The 20,355-nt window shown below is 32.0% G+C and overlaps 5 protein-coding genes across 7 annotated transcripts in view; 3 read left to right on the top strand and 2 right to left on the bottom strand.

The window, feature by feature from the left end:
- LOC109328866 (transcription elongation factor 1 homolog) overlaps window positions 1-581 on the top strand; it is a 2,288-nt gene extending 1,707 nt beyond the window's left edge. For all 3 annotated transcript variants that reach the window (XM_019562487.1, XM_019562488.1, XM_019562489.1), the window contains exons 4-5: window positions 160-181; window positions 268-581. In XM_019562487.1, the coding sequence (XP_019418032.1) occupies window positions 160-181; window positions 268-325 (80 nt within the window). In that variant the 3' untranslated portion in view covers window positions 326-581. The remainder of the gene's footprint in view (window positions 1-159; window positions 182-267) is intronic.
- On the bottom strand, window positions 1,389-3,620 carry LOC109328949 (pentatricopeptide repeat-containing protein At5g46100). The gene is made up of 2 exons (XM_019562597.1): window positions 3,521-3,620; window positions 1,389-3,375 (listed from the first exon to the last, which is right to left on the bottom strand). The coding sequence occupies exon 2, from the start codon at window positions 3,021-3,023 to the stop codon at window positions 1,587-1,589; it is 1,437 nt and encodes a 478-aa protein (XP_019418142.1). The 5' UTR covers window positions 3,024-3,375; window positions 3,521-3,620; the 3' UTR covers window positions 1,389-1,586.
- On the top strand, window positions 5,509-8,462 carry LOC109329959. Its single transcript, XM_019563886.1, has 9 exons — window positions 5,509-5,675; window positions 5,816-5,943; window positions 6,487-6,534; window positions 6,704-6,817; window positions 7,227-7,295; window positions 7,422-7,475; window positions 7,700-7,840; window positions 7,929-8,009; window positions 8,117-8,462. The coding sequence occupies exons 1-9, from the start codon at window positions 5,537-5,539 to the stop codon at window positions 8,171-8,173; spliced, it is 831 nt and encodes a 276-aa protein (XP_019419431.1). The 5' UTR covers window positions 5,509-5,536; the 3' UTR covers window positions 8,174-8,462.
- Window positions 13,706-14,849, top strand: LOC109329961 (protein E6-like). The gene has a single exon (XM_019563887.1). It carries the CDS (start codon window positions 13,753-13,755, stop codon window positions 14,563-14,565), a length of 813 nt encoding a protein of 270 aa, XP_019419432.1. The 5' UTR covers window positions 13,706-13,752; the 3' UTR covers window positions 14,566-14,849.
- LOC109329188 lies at window positions 15,279-16,999 on the bottom strand. The gene is made up of 3 exons (XM_019562860.1): window positions 16,884-16,999; window positions 15,776-16,716; window positions 15,279-15,445 (listed from the first exon to the last, which is right to left on the bottom strand). Exons 1-3 carry the CDS (start codon window positions 16,997-16,999, stop codon window positions 15,279-15,281), a joined length of 1,224 nt encoding a protein of 407 aa, XP_019418405.1.

The raw sequence follows: 20,355 nt of genomic DNA, 5'->3' as shown, positions 1-20,355 counted from the left end.
ATTCAGATTGAAACCGAAGTATTTTGCTATGGATTGAAGTGATCTGTGAAGTCTGTTATTCACAATTTAATAAATCTGTGATGATGGTGATAGCATATGCATTGCAAATGTAGACTTTTAGTAGTAGATAAATTAACTTATTTTTTCTTCTACTTGCAGCTTTATCCGAGGCAATAGACATGTAAGTTCAATATATGTTGCAATCCTCCTCTTCTCTCTCTTTCTCTCTCTCATACTACTCCTTTGACCTTATTTGCAATTATGCAGATACAGTGAATGGATTGATGAATGTGAACGGGTGAACACGGTGGAAGATGATGGTTAGCGATGATGCTCAGAATCCCTGTTCTGGTTGTAGTGGATGGCCGGATGGTGTCACTGAACTTTCTACTTATCCAAACTGTAACTATGTGAGTTGCTGCTGTGAGCACTATTGTGGGATTATAAGTTCCTATTTGTACTCTGCCAGAATAATAGTATGTATAAGAATATGAGAATAATTGTGCTTATTTAGATGATACCATCTTGATGATGTAATATCTAAGTTGTTATTATTGCAGTATATGTGTTGGTTTCATATATATATAGGTGTTATATGTATTAGCAGACACAAAAAGAGATTGAATGGCATCAGATTTAAGGTACAAAGTTACCAATGGCTCACATCTAATTGCATAATACATATGATGCTTGCATGACATCAAAATTAGAAATAGTTGTGTATGTTGATGGCAAAATAGCTTATAGTTAAAAGAGAAATTGTTAATCAGTGAATAAAACCCATGATGGAATACACCCTGTGGCTATATAAAGTTGTGGATGTTGATTGCAAAAGTAGCTTATAGTCAAGTAGCTAGTTAATTGAATTAGAGTTATTTGGCAAAATCACCTTGAGCTGAAATTTGTGTAATGACTTAGGACTTAAAAGGACCTGTTATATTGGGTTTGGGATAAGAACATTTGTTAAGAAAGAAAATGATCTTATCATAATCCTTTGAAAGTTGGTCTAAAATAGGCCTGCATTTTATTATTTTTATAAGCATTTGATTTTATTATTTTGTAATGACATGCATTTCTTACACCTAGACATTTTATGTTGAAAACAGTCTTATTACAGCAACAAAACTACAATGGTGTCCAACATTTTTGACCATGCATTCTTGCTTTACATTAATTAAAGTACCATAAGTGACCATGGAGTTTGTGCCTCTGAACAAACTTCATGCAATGTATTCAAACCTGGATAACTCGCACTAAAAATACTAATCTATCAATCAATGACTATTAGCTATTACTTACAAGCTATCCTTATTGTGCAAGCAAGATCTTATCCCAAGTTTATGATGAGAGTTGATTGCTTGAGGTCACTTCAAAATGGCCAAAATAAAAATTGTCACCTCAAACAACTTGTCACACTCTTTGTTAAACAGTAACTTTTTTATTTTTATTCAATTATGAGTGGTTAATTAGGACCCATTAATAAGGAGTACAAAAAGGCAATTAAGAGTGTTGTTGGCATCACTCATCAAAGTAATATGGCAAGAGGTTTTAGTCAGAATCAACTCATATCTCTGCATCAGTAAACTTCAACTAGCAGCTTCAACAATTTTATGCTGAAGCTCAGCCAGCAGTATCTCAGTGGCTTCTCTCACTTTTTTCCTATCCCAAAGTCCACCCATTAATGCATCCCATGTTCCTTCATCTGGAGTGCAGCCATCTAAGACCATCTCATGAAGAATCCGAGCAGCTTTGTTAAGGTCACCCTTCTTGCAAAAACATCTGATTAAACAGTCAAAAGTATCATCTTCAATAGAGATGCCCCGATGACGCATGCTAAGGTACATCTGAAATGCACGAGATGGATCGTTATTACATAGCCCTTGGACGACCTTATTATGCATTCTAACATGAAGGCTCCAAGTTGCTCGATTTGGTGAGATACCACCAAGCACCATCTCATCAATGAAGTTTGCAGCTTCTTGATAGCTGCATGCAGCACAGAAACCATTTATGATTTTCCCATACAACCCGGCATTTGGTTTCAAGCCTTGAAGCCTCATCCTGTCAAGAATCTCCACAGCTTCTCTGACCTTTCCTTCTTTGCACAGTCCATTAATTAAAGTACCATAAGTGACCATGTTGGGCGAAAGACGTTTTCTAACCATTACTTCTAACAGTTCCATTGCTTCTGATGAATGCCCATCTTTGCATAAACCATCCATTAGAGAACTATAAGTAAACACATTTGGCTGAATGCCATTTTTTGTCATCTCTTCAAGCAAACTTATAGCTTCGTCCAAATTATTAGACTGACACATGGCATGTATCAAAGTAGTATAGGTAACAACAGAGGGTGAATGCCCTTTCTGTTCCATCTCTTTGAATAGTTCCTTTGCCTGACTGATTTTACCGAGTTTACACAACCCATTCACCAATGTACCGTATGTATATGAATCTGGCTCACATCCACGGTTAGGCATCTCACGAAATATACGAAAAGCAGTTTCCACAGTTTCATTGTTCTTGAGGAGAGCTTTGATCAAAATGTTAAGTGAAACAACACTAGGTGGGATACCCATTCCTCTCATATCCTTATAAAAAGCAAGAGCCCTCTTTACATGGTTTTCCTCAACAAGAATATCAAGTATTGCAACATAAGATTTTTGAGTGGGCTTTAACTGAAAATCTTCCATCTTGTGAAAAACTCTCATGGCATCGAGTGGCCTATGAACACGTCCATAAGCTCTGCAAATAGTTACAAATAAGTCCTCTGTAACCTTACAATTTTCATGCTTCATTCTCTCTAGCATGCTTTCTGCTGACCTGAACTGGTTCACGGTGACTAACTTAGAGAACATGAGACCAAAAGTCTTGTGATCATGACGAAACCCGTTGCTGTATTCAGCTGTTGCTGTATCAAATATATGCACAGCTTTGTTTATGTCCTTTTCTGCTTGTATTAGCTGCTCAACTAGGGAACTTGTAACTTGTTTAGGCCACTTAAACAAAGTTTTACTGCCCATAACTCCAATTTATACAGTAATACTTCAAAGTATCAAATTTTGATCAATGTATGTAGGCTCAAGTGGTAAGAGCTTATTAGTTCCTCTTGAGTAAGGTGAGGCGTCTCGGGTTCAAATCTTGAAAATAAAGAAATAGGCTTTGGCTGGGCTTTAACCCTTAAATGGTCTTCTCAACTGAAGTCAGATAAATCAGAGTGGAATGCCAATTCCTTATGCCAAAGGGTCGCCAACAAAAGAAGATATCAGTTTCTGAAAAACTTAAAATACTACTAGTTCTTCTCAAGAGGCATCATCTCCAAGCAATAGGCAATAACAGCAAACAAAACCATGATGAGTGGTTAACATGACCAAACTACACCAAAAAGGTTAGAGTTTGTTTAATGCATAAAGATGGGTGAGGCATTTCATCAAACAAGTATAGTGCAAAATGAAGTTTGAAAAAAAAAGTATAGGCAACTAAATTAACGTTGCGTGAGAGTGGAAAAAAGTGAACATACATGAAACATTATTGTGCAGAAGCAGGTTTGAGGAGTAGAATGGTTAATTGAGGAAGAGGAAGAATGTGGCACCAAAACGTGAATGTTGCAGCAAATACAATTCAATAGCCTCTTACTTATTACCATTCACATCACCATTTAGCCCTAATAGAGTTTAAGCTTATATTAAACTAATAATATTTTGTTTTTTATATTTTCAATTTCATTTATTTTCTAATATTGAAAAAATGAGAGGCTAAATTTTTCTTTTTTTATATCGGCAATTGTTAGTATATTAATATTTTGTTGTAAATGAAATTCCACACTTAACCTTTTTCACGCTAACCGTAAACTAGTTTATAATTTTTTTGTTGATGATAGGACTCGAACTCATAATCTCATGCACTTCATTCTTTACGTTCTTAATCTTTAACATTAGACCACCTTATAATCGAATGAGAAATTAATCTAATATGTAAGTTTAGGTAAGCTTCCACCTTAAAGTTTAATGTAGATATATCTAAATCAAATTTTAATATAATTTCATGAATGATGAATAATGTGAAATGACTTAAATCATTCTATTATATTCAATAGTTTTGATGATTACACGCTGTCGAGATATACTTTAAAAATCATACCCATTAAAAAAATGAGTGAATTCAACCTAAAAAGGGATAATTCATTTATAATTTTACTTCAATTTTAACTTAAGAGGTTGTTGTTTGGGTTGATCATGATAGTGTACATAAAAAATAATTTGGTTAGTACGAATATAGTTTATCCCAAAGTTATGCATAAGTTTGTCTTTGGAAAGAGTACTTATTATCGTTATTATAGTAATACAAATTGATTTATTTTACAATAATGATGTGAACACAACTTTTTAAAAGTATAGACCTATACTTATAAATTAAGGTGATATTTTAAAATAAACACTAAAAGATGTCAGTGTAATTTCATGGGTTTTCTTGTAGGTGCAAAAAAATGGAAAGATGATCTGTGTAATTTCACTAAAACTTAGAAGATGTCAGTGTAATTTACTCTATCCTTATTTGTTCACAAAAATGAAGATTGATATTCCAAAATTTTCATACAATTTACGAAGCTTTTGCTTTAACAAATTGAATTCTATCTTTGATCATTGTGCCTGTATTATTTTAGCAGTATGTATATATTCGTGAATAAATATTGCATAGGCAAAGTTTAAGCTATCTATCAAATTTTCAGTACATGTGGAAGTAATAATTTATCAACAAGGTTCAATTAGTAGATAAATATGTTTGTTAAGCATTTACGGGTATGATCTTTGTCATAGGGGAAAATAATATTTTGATGGTAGAAACAAAATTTACTTTGATTATTTGCAACAAAAAAAGATTAGTGTTTTTTTGTATAAAAAGGTAATAATTAAAAAACAGAAACAAAACAACTAGGATTTGGGGTAGTGACAAGGGATTTGGTAATTTTTAGTAGGTCACAGAAGTACTCGGGAAGTCTTGGACAAGATTTATTCCTACGTACCTGTGTATGTTTTTAGTTCGGACAAGATTGTCTTCAATGTGAGAATACTTGTAGGAAACAAAAAAAAGAAGTAGTCAAGAAAATGAACAATTTATTAAGGTGAGATTTTGAATCATAAGAAGAAATTATTGGCATGATTTTTTTATGAGATATTAGGCACTTTCGATATAATAGACCCCATTCATCCATGATTTTTAATCTTTACATCCTAAAACAAAAATACTTTTGTAAGAAATTTTATCTTAATATATCCACTCTTTTATGTACGCCTATTCATTTTTAAGTGTAATATTTTTTTTGTAATACAAAAGTTATCCTCACCTTTTTTATAATGATCTAATTTCTTTTGTCGTTATTATCTCTTTCAATAAATGTCATTTCTCGAACATTATTTTGTTCATGCTAGTATCAAGCAAGCTTACACTATTAGATATTAAGTGTAATATTATTGATATAAAGTTATATTACTATGTTTTCTTCTTCTTTGTGACCGAGTAGCGAAGCACTACTACGATGAAGACGGCGATGGCAGTGTATCTTCTTCCTTCCATTTCCGTCTTCTTATTCTTAATTTCGCTTTCAGTTTCACCTCAATCACTCAATCACTTCACCTCTGAAATTCACCAAATCAACCTCAAAATCGCTCATTTAGGTATTAACACTCATCACTCATTCATTCATTTTTTATTTATTGAATTTTAGAATCTGTCATAAACTTGTTTATGTTATCTGTATCCATTTTATGTTCAGAAACCTAATTGCATCTCGTTTTGTGGAATAATTTGATTGCAGAATTGGTTCTTGAAGAAAACAATGGAAAATTAAAGGAAAGAGAGCAATATCTGGAAGAGTGTGAGAGGCGAATGAATGAAATGTCTGAAAATATCTACCATCTCCAATCTACTCTTTCTACATTGAAGGTTGCTCTTTCAGAAGTTCCAATTCTGTCTTTGAGTTACTTCATTTGACTTTTTTTGATTCAATATAATGTGACTAAGCCAACAATAGAATAAATTCAAGGCAACAAATTTGAGAATATTCCTGTTCACAATGTACATGATAGCATTTGAGAGATTTGAGATAACATTTATTGTAGAAAATATTGTACACAATTGTCTTAGGTGGTCCGTGCGTGTGTGAAGAGGGCTCGGTAAAGAGGTAGGTCAGGTGGAGAGGGGCCCAATCATCACTAGTCGAGGAGAGGCTAAGAAGAACTATAGGTGAAACTATTCGGGATTTAGATGTAAATGGTTTACCGTTTACCTATAGACATGATTTAAAACAAGATCATGATAATGTTTGATCCATGTAGTTTCTCGTACGTAGTGGAGGGGGCTTGGTTGTTGACTTGTTGTATTATTTTTTTAGATGATTAGGAATATCTGATCTTGCATCCGATATATGCCTTCAGTATAGTTTTTATGTTTGAGAGCCACATATTGATTGCTTGATCTATCTTGCAGGCTGATTCATTGAATGTCGAGGAACGATTTAAAGCTCAAGAGGAAGAGGTCTGTTTTCTCCTCAACCCAAAGCCCCTGGGGCAGCCCTATTACTTTGATCCCCTGGGGCAGCCGACCTCACCTAGTGGGACTAATGTTTGATTGATGTTGTTGTTGTTATTTTATGGATTTAATTGAAAGTTCAACTGATTTGAGAAATAGGTTTGGAAATGCATAGGTGCAACTTCTTTGGTCTACCTTGAGAAGGAATAACTTTGATCTCCATATTTTGAAATCTAAAGCACAAGACACTGAAGAGAAACTGGAAGAGATTACTTCAAGAGTTGAAAAGGTTTGTTTGTTGTCTGTGCTATTATTTTATTTTATTAATTTCCTTTCAGAAGGTGAGCTACGGCATAACGGTAAGGTTGCTTCATAGTGACAAAGAGACTTTTCCATCTTGGCCTAGTGGACTGCCAACTAGCAAGTTCTTCAGAGTAGCACTGATGAGCATCACAGATCACACATCTAATGGGAGACATAAACATCCATGTGACAAGAAAGTCTGTCTAGGAATATATATAGTCCATTTTAAAGTAATGTGTGACATTGTGTAGTTTACAATGGTTTCAGCCAGCATAAATGCACATTTTGATGTAGCTTATGGCTTACCTTATATGCAATTTATCATTTTTTTCCTACACATTAATTAGAGACTTAGATCCTTGTATTAGTTGATGTTATTCATCTTTTCCCTTCAGATGAATGGCATTGTGACTGAACAGTGGATTCAAGTTCAGCATCTTGAGCAGGCTCTTCACATTACCAAGGTAGAAAATATCATTTTTTTCATTTTATAAATTTTTGGAAACATTAACAAGTTCTGTTCATGTGCTTATTGAGCTTCTCATTTAAATTATTTTTGTTAATGCGTGTGTGTTTGTATATGTGCAAAGATGAGGACTCTAAAGGCTCAAAGAGCAGGCTATTCAAGATGCACATTCTTGAAGGTAATTGTGTGTTTCAGATAACTATTTTGAGCTTTCAGACTAATTTGTTTATGCAAAGATTAGTTATACTTAATCTAGTCTGCTATGGCATAAGCAAACCCATCCATTGTGATATTTCTTTTTAAAGATATGTGAGAAATGCTCAGGCTTCAATTCAACGAGCACAATAATGTATCAACAATGACTCATGATTTCTTTTCTGTCACGTTATATTTGTTCCATAGTTTATCAACAGCGTTCTTGATGATCTTCGGGCAGTGGAGTCATACATATTTGGTGAAAGGACTACAGTCAGTTCACTCATCTCATGGTCTATGGATCTGTTGAAGAGATGCTCTTCAATGACCAAAAAGTATCACCATCAGGTCTGCATGAATACATATCAGTTTAGTCAATATTTGATAGAAATTTGTTAACGAAAATGATCCTTTTATTCGATTATTGATAATGTAGCTTCAAGGTTTCGTCAAAGATTTGATGAAGAAAAATGAACTGACTGCATCTCTTGCAAATGACGAGTTAGTTTTCTTCCTGGTAAGCTTTCAGTTTATGTTTCCAATCTTAGAGTCTTAGATGAATAAATTCTAGGATTTTGACAGAACATTTGATTTCATTACTTGATCAAAAGTACATAATTTCAGGCTTCTGCTCTAATCACCTTTCCACTATTGAGTGCTTGGATGTTGCTCTCATCATAATTGCTGGGTAGGCAAGAAGATTTTCTTTCCATAGGAAAAATCCATTATACTGACAAGTATTTTTCAACATTTGTGCTTGAAGAACATGTGATACGTTTCTCAATCTCACTGTTGGTGGGCACAGATATAGGTTCCATTTTGTATACTAGAAAGTAGCCAAGAATATTTGTCTTGGTGTGAATTTTGACACAAGATTTTTAATGTTGCAGTTTTCAACATTTTTCTGGCATGTGCATGTCTCTCAGAATGTTATAATTACATGCTACTAAGTACTAACCCTTAACACTCACTGACGTGTTTTATAAAACTAGAAATGGAAAGGGAAAAAGAGTTTTTTTTCAAGAATTAAGCTACCCGGCACTGTTACTGTTAGACACCCATTGGTATTTTGATATTTGTGTAAAATTCAGTGCGTACTAATTAACAAAAATAGCATGTTCTAAATTAGGGTTCAATTTATTATATATTTTTTTAAATGTGTTGAGAAATTTTCCCAAGAAAATAATATAATATTTAATCCATAAATTCTCTACTGTTTTATTGGTGTTTTTATGGGTTACATAATTTTTTGTGTATATGATGTATGAATGTGTAAGTGCACATACCTCATACTTCATATTACAATGAGATTGCAAAATTTTGAAAAACAAAAGAGAATTACTTAGAAATCTTGAGTACTTAGATTATCTTGTTTAATTAGGAATGGATTGAATGAATAAAAATGTAATCAACTTTAATGGTAAGAAAATTGAAACTTGCAATTTTCTCACATCATTTTACACCTATTCAGTTAATTTATTTATTTTTGTCTTTAATTAGGTATCTCATATACATAACTGTGAGACTAATTCCAAGTTGGGTGATAACTATTAAAAATCTTTTGCTTTAGAAATGCAAAGAGTGTATGATAAATAATTATAAAATAGGAATAAAAATGTACAAGAATAAAGAGTCCTAAAATCCTCCACATTTTGATGTAACACTCAATTCCAAACCTTATCCTGAAATCATAAAACCTTATCTGATATTCCAAATCCTAGCCTCATCCTTGGTCTCACTCTCTCAGCAATGGAAAACACAAGTTGGGAACAAAGACTCCAAGCCTTAACCCACATCTTAACCAACCCTACAACCACACCAACCCTCCACTCTCAATTCTTCATAGCCACCCAAATACCCTGTTACCTCAAATGGGACTACCCACCATTCCTATGCTCCAATAAACCCTCTCTTCTTAAGACATGGTCCTACTCATTTTTCATCAAAAGGGTCTTCACAATGGGTATTCCTCAAACTTCTTGGAGGTCCAAATGCCCATACCAACAACCCCCACCATTGATTCTTGCCAAAGGAGTGGAAGAAGCACAATGGGGACATGAACAAAGGAAGGCTTATGTTAGGAAGAGACTAGCTAGGAAAAAACATCTTGGTACTAATGTTAACCCCCTTATACCATTTCTTGTACCCAATCTTTTGTTGTTGTCGGTTATGATTTGGAATCCATTTCACTATTTAGATTGATAAACCTTCTATGATCTTATGTTATGGATTGGTAAACCAGTTATTTTTTCTATGGTCATTGAGGATCACCAACATAACACTGAATCTGCATGCAACAAGCAACTATTGCTACGTTAAAGTCCTATAAATAAAATATATGATGATGGCTGACAATAATGTCTTTCTATATATGAGGTTTAACTTTATACATTTTGTATTATATGAATTTTATACATTATCATTGCATTATTTATCGGTAATGTTTAATCAAGTAATACGAATTAATGGTTAAAGGATAAAAAAAAACAGCGCAACATGCTATCATTTCATACATTTCTACCATCCAAACATAAACATAATGAACACCAAGGTGTGTTTGATTTGATTTGCTGAGAAATGAGTTTAGGACAAAAGTATTTGTCACATGAGTTCTAAGTCTTCAGTACGATTATAAGGTGGAAAAAGATAATCCATTTTTTCTTGTGTCTTGTGCATAAGTCTTTGAAATAGAACGTGTTCCTCATTGACTAATATGCCTCCATTTTTATTTGTTTCCTTTAGGAAAGTATAAGCTTATAGTTCCGCTAATCGCGCAATCAATTTCAGTTCATCCAACAACAATGACAGTTCATATTATAGGACCAAATCTGACCCCTATAAAACAAAAAATTATTTTGAAAATAGACAATTTTAGTTGTACTTTGATTTTTAGCTTAGTCTTTTGGAAATATACATAATTTGATTTATTGTAAGAGAAGATGTCAAAATTAGTTGTCCTCTAAAATCGGGTGTAAAATGATATGTATTCGCCTTAATACTTGAACTATTAAATAGGTTGTTCACACCTAAAAATGATTAGTTCTTTATAAAAGAGTCGTTTATATTTCAATTGTCAATGCCCTTTCTTTATGGGCACCTTCTTCTGCTTCTTTTGTGGTGGGGTAGTGACATAATGACAATGAAGCTTCTTTGTCTTAATTTTCTCCTTTTGATACTGTTATCATATACCCTCTTTCTCTGCATGTCCCTGCCTTATGATGCCTATCCTAATTTCATGTACATAGTTTATAAAACAACTTAAGGAAATGCAATATCTTAACAAAATAAAATATCAAAGAAAAAATCAGACATGAAATTTTTGTATTTTACCTATTACATACTCAAATTAGGACAATTAATTGCTCAAAGGGCAAAATATCAAATAATCATAGATGTGTTTACCATTAAAGGTTCTTATAGATGAAGAAATTAAAACATCATTGAGATAATTAACTCAACTGTGTTAGTGCTTGTTGGTTTTATCATACAAAAAATCATTTTTACTCATTGGGTTAGTAAAAGTACTAAAGCTAAAATAAAGTGTTTAAATATATGCCTTAAAGAGTTGTGCACATACTCAATCAAAGTTGCTGCATAATTTTATTTATTTGCTGTGTTGTAAAAGATTTTCCAACCAAACATGTGAGCAACCTAGTCAGATTTTTCATTCTAGTTTTCTGGCTAATGCAACTAATTCAGTTAGTTGTTGATTCAGAACTTACCTGCTCATTTTATGAGTTACATAAAGAGAATTTAGTAGCATCACCATCCCTCATTATTTCACATGGGTCACCTAAAGTAGTTGTAGTTGTCATGCATGGCAATGAGTTAAAGTTGAGTAACTCAATCAACCTAATCACCAAATTCAACAAAATAAAAAAAGAGTAAATATCAATTTTAGTCTCTCATATTTTTCGATCTTACCAGTTTAGTTCTTTAAAAAATAAAAGACTTAAAATGGTCCCAAAAATTTCAAATGCGGGTCAAGTTAGTTTTTTTAGTATGTTTTACAACATTTGAATTTTTTTGGACGATTTTTAAGTCTTTTCTTTTTTTGAATGACTAAACTGGTAAGATTGAAAAATATGAGGGACTAAAATGGGTATTCACTCATAAAAAATAGATTCTAATCCAAGTGTAATATTAACTTTAAGTATAAATATTTAACACATTCACATATTATTCACACCATTTAGTATATTTATGTATTGTGAGTATATTATCCAAAGTTTTATGTATAATAAGTGAATGTGTTACCAAAATATTCTTATTTACTCAAACAATTTGAGTGAGTAGAGCAATGATTTATTTTCTTTAATAAACAACAGTTTTGATAAACTAAATATAATTATTATAAATTTAGTAATGTTTTCACCATTCTTAATCCACACTAAACAATCCTAGTTACAAGGCATAATGATAAGGGTAATCATCATTCTTACCCTAAAGTAGCAAATAAGTTAGATTAGAAGATACATCTCATAATCTTAGACAAGGCATAGAGGGCACATGCTTTGTGCACCTAGTCCCACCATCATCATTCCCTCTCTCTTGCATATTTCTATTTTCTGACAACTATAATCATATATCTAACCATTTAAGGTCATGCTATGATTAATTTTACAACTACTATTTTTATTATTTTTGGGAGTAAAATGTAATCAACTTCGGGTTTTCTATGACATCTATTAAACCTTAGTCTATGTCAACTAATAAGGCGTTGATCTAGTAGTATAAGGTTTTGTTAGATTTTTAGGATGACCAAAATATTAAAAGTTTGATTTCCAATAAAAAAACTTATTGAGAAAGATAATCATACACGTAAAAAAAAATTAGTTCCTTACCTAAAAAAACATTACTCTGTTACAAGTCTAGCATACCAAACCTTTAATTTGATTAACTCCACTTTGGACATGTTCTCATAAATATCTTAATCAAGTGTTTCTTTATTCAATGGGCTTTTTCCGTATTGTTTTTTAAATAAGTGTATAATCATAAAATTCTTGATTAACTTATTTGAATAAGCTTAAAAACATAACAGCCCAAATAAAAATTATCTACAAGCCATAGATCTTTGAGTGGATGCATTTGGATCCTATAACTTTACCAATTTATTGACATTTGATTGCACAATTAATAGTATAATAGATTATGGGCCGGTGGATATTAATGAAAAATTGATGAGGAAAAAACAAACTTTTTTGCTGCAATCCAACAATATGAAAACTACACCATGAACACTTAAGGGATGGTTGAGCCATAATATATGGTGCAACTACTAATTAATTAAGAAGTTGCTTATAATAAACGTAATATGAAAGGTGCTAATTAAATATTTGCCACTATTTGGATACAGCTAAGAGAAAGCTGAAAAATATGAGTAGACGATAATGATTTTGGTTTCCATAATAAAGATACAAGCAGATTTCTTAATCATGATGATATATTATATAATAGTGTGATATTTATGTATTGTCAATATAAAAATATGTAATTGATATATTATTTGTTATTCATTCATATTATTTTTTTTGAAGAGTCAATTGAAAATGAATAATAAATGATAAACTGATAATATATAAAACTATTATATTATCAGGATTAATACTTGTTTTCATTATATAATGTGATTGAGAGGAGTTTGTTTTTGGAGAGTACTTTGTTTACCTTTAAGATATAGTCTAGTATATGATGACTTCTTGAAATAAATACTGATCTTTTGTCCCTAATTTATGTATTATTTTATGTCTCATTACTTAAATATAGACATATGAAAATTAATATATCATTTTTTAAAATAAAAATAAAATAATATGTTATTTTTCATTTGTTGGTAAATTTTGGTTTAGTAAAGACATTTTCGTTTTCGCTAAATAACATCTTTTTCGATGTATACCATAAAATCTCTACGAATTAGGTAAAAGTTTAGTAAACAGATCGAGAAAGATTATTAGTCTCAAACTGTGTTTTATTTTCTGTCCCAAACCTATCACATTTTGCCACATAAATAAAAGGAAAATTCTAAAAATAAAATATCACATTTTGATTAGCTTGATACATAGAATAGAACAACCCGAAACAGGTGATCCCGACATGTAAAGGACCACATTCATCATAAGCTTCTCCCAATTGCACCTAATGTGTGGACAAAATTGAATGAAGAAATTAAAGGGAAGGCTTAAAGTCTTGTATATAAAGACACTTAGGTAACCACACTTCTCATCACACTATACACTATACACTACACCAAAACCATAATAATGTCCTCTATGGCTCCTTTCTCAATCTACATTTCTTTCCTTTTCTTAGCAACCCTTTTGTTCCCTCTTCAAATTATTGCAAGAGAGAGTCATTTCTTCAGCAAAGTCCCTCATTCCAACAACAATATCAAAGAGACAGAACTACCCAAAAAAGAAGAACCAGAAAACAAGCCAGAACAACAACAACAACAACAACAACCAGTGTTCATTCCAGAAACTGAAAACAGCTATGGCCTATATGGCCATGAATCTACTCAAAACCCTTCCACTACCTCCAGTTATGAGCCATATGAGACTGAGTTTCAGCACACTAGCAAGTACCCTAATAAATACAACCACAACTATAACAACAATGATGCATTTAACACCAACCAAAATGAAGAACTCAGCAACACAAAGCTCACTGGTAATTACAGAAACAGCAACAACAACAACAACAATTATTATAACAAGGATGCTTATGATGGAAACCAAAATGAGTTGAGTGACACAAAGTACACAGAAGGAGAATACAACTCAATGGAAAACCAGCACAACTACAAGAAGCATTACTATAATAACAACAATGCTGACAATAATAACATGTACAATGGTGAGAAACAAGGGATGAGTGATACAAGGTTTTTGGAGGGTGGAAAATATTATTATGATCTTAACTATGAGAAGTACAATCCAACAATCTATGGTGATTCGTCTAGAGGAGTGAACACTCATAATAACTGGTACAACAATAGAGGTAACAACTACTATGGCAACAACAATGGATACCAGAACCAGGAGGAGTTTGAAGATGAACAAGAGTTCCAGCCATGAACTTTAATCATTACCTAAGTGAAGAATTATATTCACTTTAATTATGAGTATTGCATGTGTGTGTTCAACGTTTTATTGTGCTCTAGATTAAAAAAACATAAAGATCAAGGATAGTGATTAATTTATGGAAGGATTTTACTATAAACTTATTGGTAATTCTATTAAGTATTGTTTCTGAAATTACATATTGTCTATGTCATGATTTGGAGTTACCACATGAAGTATGAGAGCATGTATTATTTTTGCTTATTATACTATGAATAATAAGTTGTATAGTTTGAAGTTTCTTGCTTCTTTTTGTCTATTATTTCCCTTTTTCATTAAGTTTTTGTTGATTTTCTCTTTCAAAGCAGCACAATATGAGGGGAGACTAAATGAGTTCTATTATTTTAGCATCAAATTTTGCATATAGTAATTGATATTATATACATTTATCTATATTTTATTAATATTTTATTTTCTTTGTATATATGCATTTCAAGAATACTTTAAAAAAATTTAAAAATTGTAAAAAAAGTTAATTAATGATATTCTTGGTGGTGCATCTTACCTAACCATAAAATTGGATGCCATTTGAGTGGTACATGTTTTTTTGGTACATGTCCTTTTGCATGGACAAGTTGAAATTGTATTGGTCAAAGGTAAAAAGAAATAAAAATAAAGTAACTTAAACGAAAATATATAAAACTCATACATTATTATGTATCTCATTATTAAATATTATGAATTAGATCAAATAGATGCACATAACTTGGAGTCTTGTCCAAAAAAATCGCTTCATTTCTCATAAGCCACACAGACCAAACCACCGCAAACCAAAGCATTCTCCACACTTTTACACATCTTCCACCGCGAAGGGCCTCATGAAGCTTGAAGGAGTCTAGAGTTGACGAAGGATTTATCACAGGGATTTGTAACCAAGAATAAAAACCTCTCCAAATACTTGAAACAAAGTCACAAGATATAAATAGGTGGTCAATAGATTCGATATGATTATGACAAAAAGTGCAAACCAAATCATCCACCCTCACAATAACATTCCTCTTAAATAATTCATCCTTAGTTGGTAGTCTTCTTTTTATGAGTTTCCAGACAAAACAACAAATATTTGAGGGCACACAGTTAATCCAACATTTTTTTAACTCTTTATCTATAGCTAAATGGTGATGGTCCAGTTGAACCAAATAGGAAGATTTAACGACATAGTTACCTGAGTTGTCAAGACCCCATCTCCATATATCAAGAGTATCTCTTTTACAAGAAAAATGATGAATCAAATCATATAAATTTTGAGCCATAGATTCCTCTCTCCCAAACAAACTTCTCCGCCACTGAATATTCCAATGCCATGCATCATCTCTCCACAAACCATTATCCCCCACCCAAGCTTGTTGATTAATAGCAAGACGAAATAATCTAGGAAAAACCATCTTGAGACTCTGATTACCCACCCAAGTGTCATGCCAGAAAAGAGTTTGAAGACCGGTTCCAATTTCCTTCCAAATATTCTCATCAAACCACCCACCTGTGATGTCATTGGTTGAACCCACTTTTTGAAGGTCCTTCCACCATCTCGAAGCCAAGTCATTCCTTTGAAGAAACGAATCAGAACCATATTTTGAATTAATTACCTTCACCCAAAAAGCCTCCATGTTTTGAAGCCTACGCCATCTCCATTTCCCCAACAACGCATTATTGAAACAGAGAAGATCCTTCACCCCCAGACCACCAAGGACCTTTGGTTTGCAAACCACATCCCAAGCCACCCAAGCGATACCTTTACCACCTCTCTTATTCCCCCACAGAAAGTTGCGTTGCATGCTAACAAGTTTGGCTAAGACCTTCTTGGGAGTTTTATAAAGAGATAACATATAAGTAGGAATGTTAGCTAGAACAGAATTCAGAAGGATTAGTCTACCTCCAAAGGATATATGTTTGTCTTTCCAAGAAGCAAGCCTCTTAGATACAACGTCACACATACACTGCAAGTAGAAATCCTCCTCAGATTTGCCCCGACAGGAATGCCCAAATAAGAGAACGGTAGGGAGCCAATCTTGCAAAGAAAGAAGTTTGCCGCCGCCGAGATAGTCGAATCTGACAACCTTAAACCAAAAAGAGAACTCTTGTTGGAGTTCACCTTCAAACCCGAAGCTAACTCAAAGCACCTAAGAATTGTTTTCAAGCAAAAAGGATTTTTATGAGTCGGTTTGCACACAATAATAGTATCATTAGCAAACTGAAGATCACAAACTTCTACACCATCATCACCAATCTTGTAACCTTCTAGCGCACCAATAGACCTTGCTTTTCTAACCTACCCTGCAAAACCTTCCGCCACCATTAGGAACAAAAACGGCGCCATTGGGTCACCCTGTCTTAAACCTTTGGAAACAGAGAAATGGGCCGCTGGACTACCATTAATCAACACAGACATAGAGGTCGAGGAAAGGCAAGCATTTATCCACTTCCTCCACTTAACTGAAAACCCGAAGCGGGTAAGCATAAAGTTCAGAAAATTCCAATCCACTGAGTCATAAGCTTTCTCAAAATCAACTTTAAACAAAAAACAACCATCCTTATCCTTATTCGCTGAGTGGATATTCTAGGCATTGTAGAAGGATTGGGAGATATTCATCGGGGGGAAAGTATGCTTGGATAGACTTACATGAGAGTATAAATTTGTACAAACAACATAGTACTCATTCATATGACAACAAACAAATGTAAAAAGTCATTATAGATATTCTTACATAATCATAAGTTGTTTAGGATATCCATTTTTGGAAGTGATTAAGAAGCAAAATGTTCCTATAACACAAGAATATTTGAAAGATGAACACTATGGTGTTGATTTTATATTTGAAAAAGTATGAAACCTAAAAATTACTATTTTATAAAAGATTCATTTCTCAATTTCGGTTAGAGATGGGCATCTTCATTCATACATTCTTATAGTATTTTTATTGAAATAAAAATATTCTTCTACCATTTGAAATTTTTATTTATTAAGAATACAACTTACACAAGATCATTATGTAATTATTGTTATAAGAAAAATGCAGGTCCAAATGGTGAAAGAGGCGAAGAGATAAATCATTTATTATTACGCAATATAAAAGTATGGAGGGGATTGTAAGATCTAAATAAAAATAAGAAATACATTTATTATTATCGAGAAATTTTTTTTATATACATTGATAAATATTAATAAAAAATAATGAGAGTTTTGAATAAAAGTGAAATTGATATTTTCTAATAGTAATATCTCTAAAAGAAATTAACATGTTTGGTATACATCATTAATAGGTATTAAAAAGAGTTCAATACTACTTGAGATTAGGACACGTGATATCGATCAAATTTTAATGAATGTGATTATATAAATGAAAAGAAATCTCTTCCTCATATTCCAATACTGGATTCTCGAAGTTCTGAGTTTAACTCAATTGATAATAGTAAAAAATTAGCTAAATGAGTTTTGTAGAGTAGATTAACCCTAGTCACCATTACCTATAAAAGTAGATGAAGAGAGAGAAGGATCTAGTGACTCTACCATTTTCAGTGCCATGTGGTTATTGATTAGTTTGGGAGGCAAAATCATATGAAAAAAATGTTCATACAAATCAATTAGCCTTTTGTTACTCCGCGATTGACGCTATGGGATATTTTGTATTTTTCTTTTTCACCCTTTTCTATTTAATTTTGGCAATGAAGTTCAGATAAAATAAAGCTAAGGAATAAGACCAAATAGGGGAAGCAGTGGAAATTTGTAAGTGTTAGGTTTCATATGAATTGATTTGGTAACATGAATGGGTAAAATAGCTACCACCTCCATAAGTTAAAATTAAATTTGAGATGGTGACCAAAGTAGTTGAAATAGTGATAGCTGATAGATTGGAGTACATCTTCTGTCCTAAAAAATGTATCACTTCTTTTGATTAGTCAGAAAAACAATTTACTAATAAATTTTTAATTTAAATATATTTTTTCAGTCAATCAAAATAAATAACACACTTTTATGGAACAACAGATGTAAACCTGGATAATGCCTAACTATTATAGGACGGGTAAATTTATGAGTATGGAGCCCATTTCCATAAAGTTAATGTTGTGAAGAAAAATATTAAATAATCAACTTACTAGTGAATAATTTCATTATTTTTCATCATAAATTACTAGAGCTTAACGATTATTTTGTCGATTTACGAAAAAAGGTTCCTTTCCTCAACGATAATCATTTGAAATTTGGAAGTAATTACCACAACTATAATGGAAGAGTAATTTAGAATCACTACAAGATAAGAGATGAAAAATGCACATAATAATGTATGGCATCAAAAAGAAAATTTAATCTTATATAATTAAATAAGACTTTAGAAACCCAAAATTTTACATGTAGATGAGTTAGCATAATGCTATTCTAGTTTAACAACAAAATTTGAGTTCGGATCTTTGAAAATATAGTTTTCTTAAAAACTTTGTTATGGTCATGGTCTTCCTCGGCTGGAACCACATGAGACAATGGCTCTTATAGTATCCTCAGATATGATGGTTTATTCTAGAAGAAAACACTATAAGAAAAAAATGAATGTACCGATTTTTATCATTCATATTTAATTATCAATTCAAAAAATTAATTCAAATGAATGATAAATAATATAATAATTATGTATAAATCTTTACATTATCAGTGCATAAATATTATTACACTCCGAACTTATATTACTTGTTAAGTATTTAGATTAATGTAAATAAAAAACAAAAAAGTACCACATGCAAGCCTCATTGCACCTGGTAAATGGTTATAGCCTTATAGGCTCATAGCCATTTTCATGGTTCACTCTGTGCTTCGTGTGGACTATTTCTAAGTTGGCCCTTCTTTCTGTAATGCAATTATCACTTTTCATCAAATCATAAAGCCCATTATTTTGGACCAACTTGAGTTGTTGATCCATGTGAATGAATTATTAAACGGAGCTAAAATTTTAGAAGGGTCATAGTAATTTGTTGAGCACACATGCAAAATTTGAACCTTGCTTACATAAAATAAGTGATCTAATAATATATAATTTCTAAAAACTAAAACTAAGAGTCTAATTCACACATTGTGGCATTATTAGCAACATGTGGTAAAGACTGTAGGTGACAGAATTTAATGTTTTCCCTCTACTTAAGAACAGAATGAAGGAAATTATGAGTTCAAGTCTCACCCACAACAAAAATACTAACATGCTAACAATTGCTAATAAAAAAAACTTGTATAAAAAAATTGAAATGATTAGCATTGTAAGAGTGAAGTAAGTAAATTGTTCTAAAGTTGTTAACCTGTATTATTATATAGGTGCTTCTTCACCATCCAATGGTAACAAATCTATCACTTGTGCTAATTAAGCTAAACAACAAGTAGATCATATATCTTCCCAACCATTTTATTATATACCTCTCCACCCAACTCAAAAGCTAAATTCCCCAAAAAATAATAACATATAGTTATCACTTACCCTTCAATTATTACTACTGTACAAATTTTTTTTATCAATTACACAATCCTTTTCTTATTTTCAATTAACACTGATGTATAGTTGTTAAAATGTCATCCTCTAAACACTTTGTAATGTGGCACTAACTTAACTACCGAATTTCTTTTTAGTATATGTTATTACTCTATTTATTATTGGTATGTTTCTTTTCTTAATTATGTTGTCACTATGTTTTCTTTTACAAAATTTAAATATGAAATAATATCTTCATTATAATCAAATAAATAATTATACGGATACAATTACTATA

This window comes from Lupinus angustifolius, chromosome LG16 (genome assembly GCF_001865875.1).
Source record: "Lupinus angustifolius cultivar Tanjil chromosome LG16, LupAngTanjil_v1.0, whole genome shotgun sequence".
Classification (NCBI taxonomy): Eukaryota; Viridiplantae; Streptophyta; class Magnoliopsida; order Fabales; family Fabaceae; genus Lupinus; species Lupinus angustifolius.
Note: the sequence above shows the minus strand (reverse complement) of the source record. Positions and strands in the feature narration are given on the sequence as shown.